Source organism: Acartia tonsa, chromosome 7 (genome assembly GCF_053477335.1).
Source record: "Acartia tonsa isolate MP-2025a chromosome 7, ASM5347733v1, whole genome shotgun sequence".
NCBI lineage: Eukaryota > Metazoa > Arthropoda > Copepoda > Calanoida > Acartiidae > Acartia > Acartia tonsa.
In genome coordinates, this window is record NC_137266.1 from 51319604 (window position 1) to 51331791 (window position 12188).

Below are 12188 nucleotides of genomic sequence, written 5' to 3' on the forward strand. Positions count from 1 at the left end.
TTATTGTCTGCTGGCAAATTGCTTTCTGCTCTTTTGTAGCAACTTGGCTGTGTTAATAACAAAGACCAAATTGAAAGTCGGCACAGGCTCTTGGTAAGGAAAACTAATAATTTCATTGAGGAAAAGGGATATTGGATTGTAAATTATATTGGTGCCCAAAGTTTTATAAACGCACTTTCTCATTCGCTGGTTAAAAAACCCTGGTACATTTATTAAATCTTGAATGGTTGTTTGGAGCTAGCATTGTCAAACTTTTTAATTAATAATTTTAATGTATGGAAGAGTAATTTTGTGTATTACATTTGGGGGATGTGCATCAATTTTTCCTCCATTGTTTTAGTATTGCTTAAAACCTTTGGGGGTGGTTGATAATAATTATTAACCTATTTTGAATTAATTATGATACCGTTCAATAACAACAGAAGAATCCATGTGTTAACACAGAAGGAAGCTAAGTTTTATATAACATGCTAAGCGTTTTGAATTTTCGATCCCATTGATTAGTTTGATTATCTGAACACATATAACATGAAATACAGGCTGACAGAAAATATCTATTTTTATTGGTACAAAAAAAACTAAATCAGCATAATAGTATTACATAGATTTATTACGAGATAACAAAAAATACATTTATTTGAAGTGCAAACTTGCAGTCAGTGCTTTAACTAAGTTGCCAATAAATCCTTTGTTTAAACTAGACTATGCCTTTATTCTTATTACATAATACAAATTACAAATAATAAAAATCACTCTTTAAATTTACTTTTTTTTTAACAAAGATTTTTTTTTACTTCGTTAGAAAGTTTTGGGTTGACAATTAAAAATCATCAAAAAATGAAATATTTGAATAAAATCAAAATTATAAATAAAATACTTTTCGGGAGGTGTGAGATTTAAAAATGTTTTTTTTTAGATTTCCTTATAAACATAGAAATATTTAAAAAATAGTTGAATGAACTTTTGTTGCTTAAAATAAATCACATTAAATTTATCACCAATAGAACATCATACATAAAGTAAAACATAAAAAACTATTTTGATTGTGTGTTTATGGTTTAAAAAGAGATCTTTCATAACAACATTTAATCTATTTAATACGTGATATACTTTACATTTGGCTTTTTTGGCAAAACAAAATCATTATGAAAGTATTTAAAGTTTAAGACTTAGTTTTTGCTTTAAATACTAGCCTTACATCTGTTATAATTTCCTTCAATTAGGGCAGAAAAAGCCGTTTGCCATGTGGCCAATTTACACCCACTTTCTGGCGCCCAATACATGGCCGGATTGGACGAGCCGCTGCCGTCAAACGCCTTCATGTCGGCACAGTCAAGCTTCTTGCTGGCGATGCTGAAGCCAAAGTGTTGAGCGTACTCCTTGTACCATTTCTGGCGGTTCTTGCTGGCATTCTGGTTGGCTGGAGAGGGACCACACTCTAGGGCGCCGTTTATTATCATGGTTGTTACCCCAAAACCTGAATAAAAAATGATTAAGTCTAGTTTATTGCTTTTTTTCCTTTAGGAACCTTGCAAAATTTTAAATAGTATCAAAACAATTCTATAAATGACTTTGTTAGTTACAAAGCTACTCTATAATTCACTTTGTCTTTCCATCCATAACACTAATATGAACGGTGATTTTCTTGGTTGTTATTTAAGCAGCTGAAGACTTATTGTACCTACAAGCGTCAAGTATGTATTATACCTGGTCCGTTGGTCCTAAACCAGTTCTAATCTAGCGAATAATAATCAGATTTAAAGCCATACTGGAAAACATATTATTTGTACCTGGCAAAAGGTTCTTAGATTTATCATTTGTATTAGGTTTCCAGGTTCCATCCACAACTGATAACATACTTGGCTTCGGAGGCTATACACAGCAATTCATAAAGTACAACCTTCAGTTAAAAAACTAATATTATAGCATAAAGTTTTTGTTTGTTAGGGTCAGGATACAGAAGCCCCGATTCATATACCCAGTAATAGAATTTAGAATTAAATTAAATTTAAAATTTGAAATTCAATAATTTCAAGGTAAATTATATACAATCAACAACTGACAACATACTTGTCTTAGGAGGCTAGAGGCAACAATTTATAAAATACATCCATAATTCATAATACAAATTAGAATGATGTCTGTCTGTCTATCCGTCTGTCTGTCCATTCACAATAGACAACATACTTATTTTTGTAGTTGTTAAATTTAAGAGTTTCTGTAAAGTTAAAGTTGTCGCAAATATAGGTATTAAATGATTGCTTTTTAAATCTGATGAATTTTATAAATTCCTGAAGTGTACCATAGAACGTTTTATCTTAAGCAAAGTTCAACCATGTATCTATCTTTTAATTGTAAGTAATTCTTAGTGTCTCTCATAGCTCAGGGATCTTTTGTAGTTGTTAAAAGTTAAGAGTTTCTGTAAAGTAAAAGTTGTCGCAAATATAGGTATTAAATGATGTATTTAATATTAATGAATTTTATGAATTCCTGAGGGGTAACATAGAACCAGATAGCTGAAGCAAAGTTCAACCATGTATCGGATACTTGGTCCGGATCTTTCAACAAAACCTAAAAGAAGAATAAAAATATAAATATGAAACAAGTATGAAATATGTTAAAAGTTGCTTATCTTATAAAACGATGTTGTACAAAGTGCCTATAAACAAAATCCTCCCCTTTCCTTGATATGTAATTGAAAATATGCATAATCTCTACGGGGTCCTGTCTCTTTAGGGTATATACCCATAGTTCCCCTAACACTGTTAGGCTATCCAGTATTTAATACAAACTATTGGTAAATTTTCTTGGATAAAAGTATCTTTCATTCTTATTTACTAGAGACTAGAGGCCTAAAAGAGCACTTGATGAAGGGGGGAAGGGCGAGAATTCGACCCTTCACTATTCAGTTTTTAAAAAAAGTAAAACAAACATTATGTATATTTGGCAGGTTGGTAATTCTTTCAGGAATGACATCTCTTGGGAGGGTGGAGAAACCCTTCCTTAAAAAAGTTATATACCTTCTTCTATAAGAAGTTTCCCTATAAAGGAGAACCATATAAGTACAGTAGTTAGCAAGATCTTAATCTACAAACACACACAGACAACCTGCTTTACAGTTCATAATGTCTGACACTTAGAAAAATTTATTTGTACTTTTGGATATCTTGATTCATATATAAGAAAAATTACCATAGCATCACCAAACATGGCTCCTGAAAAAGCGCCATAATTATAGTTCCAGGACAACTGTTTAGCTCCTCTGCCATAATATTGTTTGCCAGGGAAACATGGATAGGCAGCCTTGATCCAGCCACCCCAACTATTACAGTAATCACTCTAGAAATAAATATATTATAGTTCCAGGACCTCAGATAAATAGATATACTAGCAAATTGATTTGCAAATAGTTATATAAATAGAGTTTTCTTGCAGATAAATTTAGATAGATAGACAATTAGATAGATAGATAGACAATCAGATAGATATATAGACAATCAGATAGATAGATAGACAATCAGATAGATAGATAGATAGACAAATAGATAGATAGATAGATACATTATCTCTTTCAAGTAATATAAACCAGCAGTTTCTTGTTGAAAATGCGCAAACATTGTAGCTAGAGTTTTCATACAGATAAATTTAGATAGATAGACATCCAATAAGGTATAGATAGACAGATTGAGATGTATAGATAGATAGATACCTTGGCAATTTCTTTCAAGTAATATAAACCAGCAGTTTCTTGTTGAAAATGGGCAAACATTGTAGCTAGAGTTTTCATACAGATGAATTTAGAGATATGTAGATAGATAGATAGATAGGTAGATAGATAGATACCTTAGCAATTTCTTTCAAGTAGTATAATCCAGCTGTTTCTTGTTGAAAATGCGCAAACATAGTTGCTAGAGTTTTCTTACAAACATCTTTAGTGGAACAAACAGCGGGAAACTTTGCAATAGCCTGCAATTTATTACATTCTTAACCATCAAGTTTTCAGAGAGAGAGAGGGGACAATGGGCTGTTTATTACACAAGTCCCCAAGTTTTATAATAATGTTTTCTTATTCGTTGGCTTAACAAACTTTGGAGGGCTTTTAATTAGTTTTGATCGGTTGATTTATTGAATTGAGTGTCCATACGTTTCAACCACTGATTGTACAGAATGGGTAATTTTGTATATTAACATTTGAGTTGTACATTAATTAGTCGGCCATTGTCTTATCCCTTTAGATCCCTGCAAGTATTTCTTTCTTTCAGCTCAAACAAATCTATTTTTAGTTTGATGAAATGTTATAAAATACATTAAAGGAATTAAAATAAAACTTTTTTTGTTTCGTATATAATTTTTAGTTCTTATTCTAAATAGAAGCTTAATGCAGGGATATAAAGGGATAAGTCAATGGCTGAAAAAAATTATGTGCTTTTCCAATGATGATTCACAAAATTAACGCTTCTGTAGATTGAAAATAGTGGTTGAAACGTTTGAACACTCAACTTAATGAATCAACCATCATAGTCCTCAAAGTTTTAAGCCAACGTATAAGACCTTTGTGCTTTTATTTCACACACAAAAAAAATATTTCTTACACATATTTGAAAAATCTCAAATTCTATCTAATTCTTTTAATAGTTTTGATGTTTAAAAGATGAAAAACCATCTTATTTTTATATTCCTTTTTAATAATTAGAACTTGATGATAAAGGTTTTCCTTGAGAAAGTTTTCATATGTATATGCACTGTTAGCCTCTGGGAAAAGTTTGTTGAAATCCCCCGCAGAAAATATGGACTCAACTATCTTCACATTTGCAGGGTTACTCAAGGAACCTAGAATAATTATTTATTGCAATGTATTATAGACAGCTTTCCGCGGATATTAAAATGAAAAATTTATATATTAAAAACAGTTTTGTTAGCCCCGAGGGGCCGAAGACCTTGGCCAACAAAACTGGTATTAAACTTGTCTGTAATATGATTCTATACCTGATTTTTTAACGTGGCGGAGAACCGGTTCTAATACACGGGAAATAAATAGGTTTGGAAGTCATACTTTTGATGTCATTAGCTCTTTCACTCAAGTCAATTTCTTGAAGGTGGAACTAATCCCCCCAAAAAAAATTTCTTTATCAAATATATCTAGTCTCAATGGGTTCTCTAATCCTGCGGGACTCCATCTCAATGTTTTACTATCCATGCTCAACATTTACTTAACCTATCCTACCCTAAAATAAAAACAATAAAAACGTTTTTGTTAAAACAGTTCGTTCAAATACTCTTTTTCAAACATATCGTTTTTGGTCAAGTATGCGATAAGAGGGAAACCACCAGTCTAATTTAAATAACTAAGAAAGAGAGGGGACAATGGGCCGTTTATTACACTAGTCCCCAAAGTTTTGTAATTAAGTTTTTTTGGCTAAACAACTTTGGAGACTTTAGGAAATTTTGATTGATTGGTTCATTAAGATTAGTGTCCAAAGTTCCAACTACTATTTGTAATCTACAGAAGAGGTAATTTGTGTATTATAATTGGATATGTAATTGTATATCAATTGATAGGCCATTGTCTCATCCCTTTAGATCCCTGGAACTAACCTGGTTTAACTTGGTCTACCACTGAATTAGGAGCTAAGCAACTCAGTCGGCGCATTTCTTTGATTTCTGGTGTAATCGGTTCACTTGATTCGTCATTGCACAGTTTTTCTGAGCTGGGACCTAAATGAAAAGTCTATAATACCAGAGAGAGATGGGTCAATAGGCTGTTTATTGCACTATTTTTATAATAACTGAATTTTGATTATTTGGTATTATTAAGTTAATTGTCCAAACGCTTCAACCCAAATTGTAATCTACAGACAGGGGCGTCGAAGCTTTTTTATTTTGGGGGGTAAAAAATTTTTCAGCGGTGGTAATGTGGTTTTTTTTTTTTTGGGGGGGGGGGGTAAGCGCGCCAAAATATTTTTTGTTAGAGATTATTTTCTTTCTTTTTTTTGGTTGGAATGGGAAAATTTTTGGGGGTGCAAGTTCGTTTGGGGGGGGGATTCACCATTTTACCCGCCCCCCCCCCCTTGGACGTCCTTGTCTACAGAAGGGGTATTTTTGCATATTAACATTGGGAATGTGCATCAATTTGTCGGCCATTGTCTTATCCCTTTAGATCCCTGATTTGGTTGATAAAACATAAAATGAAATACAACAAGGATAATAACATCCATAAAAGCGAAGCACTGAAACGGTAGGACAAACGGACATTAACACTTATATAGTGTCAGAATTGAATAATCAGAATATAAATGTATAAGAGTCGAAGCAAAATTAAAAGTAAATTTGTTGAAAAACTGCTTTATACAGGATAATGTTTATGAACATACTTACATATGTAGGACTTGATTATAGAGTTGCTTCGCTTATAAAATTATACTTTGTTGTCCCAGGAATCAATTTACCAAAAATCAGATCAATCGGATGAATAGATCACATAAAAATTTGTTGTTAAAAAAGTAAAAAATCAACATGTTTAAAATGGACGTACGGAAATTTTGGTAATGATTATAGAGTTGCTACGCTTTCTAAATCGTACCTAACTACTAAAGGAATCACTATGCAAAATTTGAAATCGATAGGACAATTTTAACATCTTTAAACTAACGAAAAAAGCTATCCGTTACGGACGGACGGACGTACGGATGGACCGACCCTAATTATAGAAAAGCTTCGCTTTTAAAAATAAAATTTGAATGTATAATACATTAGAATGTTGACACATTTGTATCTAATGTTAAAATTTTCGCATAATAAATTAGCATATCAAAATTTGCATAATTTAGACAAATCTTGAATAAAACAAATATTCATATATCAACAAGAATCAGGGATCTTAAGGGATAAGACAATGGCCGATAAATTAAGGTACATCCCCAATGTTAGTACACAAATTTATCCCTTTTTTTATTTTTAAACTTTGGGGGCTTGTGTAATAAACAGATCATAGTCCTCTCTTTATATATATCCATATATTATGAATTCTTCTAATTTAGTATTCGAATTCATTGTCTAATTCTATTTGGGTCAAATAAAAGAATAAAATGTATAAAGTATTTTTGCTTAGTCGGTAAAATTGTTGAAATAATTTCACAACGTTAGGTTTCTTATAAAGTTGTTTTTAATGAGCAGCAAAGAATGAAGATTGTTTTAGACGTATTGAGCTTTAAAAATACTACAAAATTGCAATAAAATATCAATTAGATTTAAGTTAAATACTTAAGCTATTCTAGATGACGTAATAGGAAGAGCCCCGCAAGATTAAATGATTAACCACTAAGATCTGGTGTTTACCATGAAAATAAAAATAAATAAAAAGTTGAAAAAAGGGATGGAGGTAGATTTTTCTTCTACCTAGCACCCAATATTACCTAGCCTAACCCAGACATAAAATAATAATTACCAAACCATCGAAAAATTCTTTCCCTCTTATTTTCAATTATTTCAAAATAAAAGGATGTGTATAGCAGGGGCGTCCAAGCTTTTTTATATGGGGGGGGGGGGGGCTAAACCCCCCTCCCCCTAGGACGTCATTGGTGAATAGGTTCTGTGCTTAATAATGACACTTTGTGGGAAAACCGCCAAAGATATTTTTAATTTCTTAATCATATACACCTTAACTTTAACATTAGAGTAAAACACTAGATGGAGAAGGGTTAAATATTTAATAACTGTATCTCCCCATCAAAACCGTCTTGTGCAACCTTTCTATTGGGTCATTGATAATCAACCAATACTGTAGCTTATATTAATACAGCCAAGTAGCAGAAAATAATTTAGAAGCAGACAAATGAGGTCTTTGAAGTGGAAGGGAGGTAGTTGTCTGTATATACATCTATACTATAGATATGTTACTTCAACTTAAATCAATAAAATAAAATGAAATATGCTCTGTTTCTTTTTTACAATAAAAAATATTGTTCTTACCAGGAATAATCGGAGACGGGAACTCAACAGATGTTGTGGGTGGTCTACCTGTTGATGGTCTTCTTGTAGTTGTTGTTGTTGTTGTAGTTGTAGTTGGAGAAGGGCCTTAATAATTGAATTAATAACCAGTAATTAATATTTTTTTTGTAATGTTGTTATTTACATTGCATTGTAGATGACACCACATAACCACAAGATCTTATTTTGGTGTATTTCTGAACTAAATCATGCTAATGAAGTGCATGATTATACGTCCTTCAGACAATCAACCCTTTGATTGCATTACCTTTGCCTGGAAGTCCAAACTGTGCATGGTAATATTAAGTGCCTGTTTTGGACCAAGGCATTCCCCTTTACTGTACTTAATTAGTTGCGGAACTGACATATAAGCAGGAGGAATAATTTGCTAGAAAATTGCCTTCTGGTCTTTTGTAGCGACTTAGCTGTGTTAATATTGCTATTGGTTAAATTTCAAAAACCCAATTGAATGTCGGCACAGGGTCCTTGAGATGGGGACTTACATTAATTTAACCCCTTCCCCATTAGAGTAAATGTTAATATATTGTTACCTCCCCAAGAAGTAGTAGTTGTTGTTGTAGGTTTCTTAGTTGTTACTGAGCCACTGTTACCACCACTCGAGTCACAGTCCACATTTTCTGGCCATTCACAGACCTAACAAAATAGATATTCTTATTATCTATTTTGTTTAATCTCTATTATACTTATACTGTTATATAAAGTAGTGTCTTTGCCTGAAGCTTATTATCTCCGTAATCTCGAATTGGTTGAATGAACTAAAGATAGGAATACAAAATCTTGAAACCGTTTAAGCTAATGACAAATTGTTCAATTATTTTGAAAAAAATCCAGGTCGATTTCAATTTGTTTATTTTTTAATATCAAACAATTTTTGTTTTGTCCTTTTTTTGGATAGTTATATTTGTAATTTTCGTTAAGACTTCAGACTTAATAATAAAATGTATTGCTATTCTATGGGTAATTGTTGCACTTTGCGTTTATGGTTGTTTTCATCCTCATTCAATACAATAAAACAAGTAATTAAAAGTTAGTTACCTTTTTAGAGTCATCAAATAACAAACCAACCGGACATTCAAATCTATATTTTTATTTTCTTCTTTTACATTTTACGTAGCTAGATTAACAATCTGAAGGAGTTAGGCATAAGAAAGAAAAAGATATTCTTATTTTTAATTTATTTATGAAACATTTTTAACCAGCTTTTGAAGTATGATTTTGAAAAAAATTGTTTTTGTTTTACAATCAATCAAATTTTCAAGGGCCCCTAGAGGCCTCTAGGGGCGTATCAGTTATTTTTATGAAAAGAAGGAATTCCTGTGATTTTCCCCATCTGCGCATTTATAGAAAGCTCCGCAATCTGATGGATCTCTTACAACATCTTCTCCATTGCATACTGGACTTGATCCACCACTAAAGAAAACAATATTGTTAGTCTGATGGATCTCTCACTACATCCTCTCCGTTGCATACTGGACTTTTTTGATTGAGAAAAGTGTACATTTATAGATATGTTAAGCATTTAATTCTGAACTACAACCTGGACCACTAATTGATATAGACAAATAGAGGGGCGGGGGCAATGAGTTGTTTTTTACACTAGTTACAAAGTTTTATAATACCGTTTTATTATTCCTAGGCTTTACAACTTGGGAAACTTTAGTAAATTTTGATTCATTCATTCATTAAGTTGAGTTTTCAAAGGTTTCAACCACTTACTTTAATCTACAGAAGGGGTAATTTTGTGTATCATCAATTTATCGGCCATTGTCTTATCTCTTCAGATCCCTTATTCTGACCTGTAACCTGGACTACTAGTTGTAGGCCACTGCCACCATGGAGATGTTGGTTTGGGTTGTGATGCTGTTGTTGAATGGACTGATGGAGATGTTGTTGTACTGATTGAGGACCACCATCTTGTAGTTGTTGTTGTCCTTAATAAGATTAGTTAAGATCCAAATATTTAAATAATTGTTTTCTCTGAATTTATTTCCTATTGAGCACAAATTAACACCTTTTTTTTTTTTTTAAATGGTGCCTTAAACCTTAAGAGATACCCAATATAACCTTACCTAACCTGATCTGAAGTAATAAATAAACCAAGGAATTTTAATTTATTGTCAAGAGTGAGTTTCTGTGCTCGACTTGGAATTTGAGGAAAATTACAAAATATTTGGATTTTACCAGGGGTTAGTTGTAGTTGACTCAGGGCTCCACCCATTATATTTAGTTTACCTGGGTGTAGTTGTGCTTGGATTTTACCAGGGGTTAGTTGTAGTTGACTCAGGGCTCCACCCATTATATTTAGTTTACCTGGGTGTAGTTGTGCTTGGATTCCACCAGGGGTTAGTTGTAGTTGACTCAGGGCTCCACCCATTATATTTATTTTACCTGGGTGTTGTTGTACTTGGATTCCACCAGGGGTTGATTATAGTTGACTCAGGACTTTACCCATTATATTTAGTTTACCTGGGTGTAGTTGTACTTGGATTCCACCAGGGGTTAGTTGTAGTTGACTCAGGACTCCACCTATTGAGTAAATTTTGACTTAAAATCAAAAATGATAAAAGAGATTTATTTCAAACTTAAAATTTATTTACTTCTAAATAAGCACAATTTAAAATAATATTGTTTTATCATTTATGTACATGGACAAGCAATCCTTTGGTTGTTGTTCATAACCAACTGTTCATTGTAATAAGTTGCGCTATATGTATTCTTGCTGTTATTTCGAAGGGAGAGGTCTCGTTATTATGATATAAAAGGATTTATTAAATTTTGTTTCCGTATCAAGATTGAATATATTACCCCAGGGAGGTAGTATACAATATGCTTCTTATTACACTGGTCCCAAAGTTTTATAAAGACATGTTATTATTCATTGGCTTAACAACTTTGGGGACTTTCATTGAATTTTATTTGGTCAGTTCATTTGATTGTGCATTTAAACATTTCAACCACTAATTTTAGCCTACAGAATTTGCATATCATTATTGCTTTCGGGATGTACATCAATTTATTGGCCATTGTTTTATTCCTTTAGATCCCTAAGATTCGTGACTTTTAACTATGAGTAATTTTACCATGCATTAGAAGAGGGTTGCCACCAAATTTGAGTTGGTGTGGAGGGTGGGGGCACCCACCAGGGGGTGGTTGACAAGGTTGCTGGGTTCCACCATTCATTTCGAGTGGGTCGTCTTCTATAACAGAATTAAATATTAGAATATTCCCCACTAGTTAACAAATTAAGCAGCAATATGTGCGCTAGTCCCCAAAAACTATAAAATTAGCCAAAATAAGAAAAGTTGCATTAGTTCCAGCCCCCAACTTTGAGTTGGTGGGGAGGATGCGGGCACACACCAGGGGGTAGTTGATAAGGTTGCTGGGTTCTACCATTCATTTCGAATAGGTCGTCTTCGAGTATAACAGAAAAAGTAAAAAGAGGGAGGGAGGGGCTATTGGTCTGTTTATTACACTAGTCCTATAATAGCGTTTTCTTATTCATTGGCTCAACAACCTTGGGTGCTTTTATTGAATTTTGATTGGTTGATAATATAGTTCAGTGCTAAAACGCTCTAACTATTTATTTTAATCTACAGAAGAGTTAATGTAGTATATCATCATTGGGAATGTACATCAATTCATCGGCCATTGTCTTATCCCTTTTGATCCCTAATAATAAAAGATACCGCCCAATTTTAAAATTTGAAACAAGGGACAAACAAATATTGTCATAACAAAACCATAATTAGAAATAAACAAGACAAATTTTAAGAAAATAAACTTTGTCAGGGAGGGAGGGTTCATCGGGCTGTTTATTACACTATTCCTCAGCGTTTCAAAATCATTCAAATTCATTCAAAACAACTTTGGGGACTTTTACTGAACGTTGATAGGTTGGTTCATTTAGTTGGGTGTCCATTCGTTTTAATTACTAATAGTACAGAAGGGATAATTTTGTATATCATCATAGGGGATGTACATCAATTTATTGACCATTGTACTATCCCTTTTGGTCCCTGGATATACTTACCTATTTTAAAGTGAATGCCCAAATAAAATTTCAACCTTCTTAATACGTTTCGCTTGATTTGCAAATATTGTCATAAGGAAACCATAATTAGTAATAAATAATCTGAATTTAAGACAATAAACTTATTGCATAATTGTGGTGCTATTAATCA

At 32.6% G+C, this 12188-nt stretch overlaps 2 protein-coding genes across 2 annotated transcripts in view; both read right to left on the reverse strand.

Moving 5' to 3' along the window:
* LOC145323956 (uncharacterized) overlaps positions 1-12188 on the reverse strand; it is a 342132-nt gene that overhangs the window by 136995 nt on the left and 192949 nt on the right. The gene's annotated exons all lie outside the window — the stretch shown is intronic.
* Positions 593-10381, reverse strand: LOC145324610 (uncharacterized). The gene is made up of 13 exons (XM_080167191.1): positions 10240-10381; positions 9804-9938; positions 9381-9417; positions 9043-9085; positions 8538-8640; positions 7969-8073; positions 5596-5715; positions 4714-4830; positions 3844-3965; positions 3193-3339; positions 2491-2571; positions 1791-1872; positions 593-1477 (listed from the first exon to the last, which is right to left on the reverse strand). The coding sequence occupies exons 1-13, from the start codon at positions 10379-10381 to the stop codon at positions 1182-1184; spliced, it is 1530 nt and encodes a 509-aa protein (XP_080023317.1). The 3' UTR covers positions 593-1181.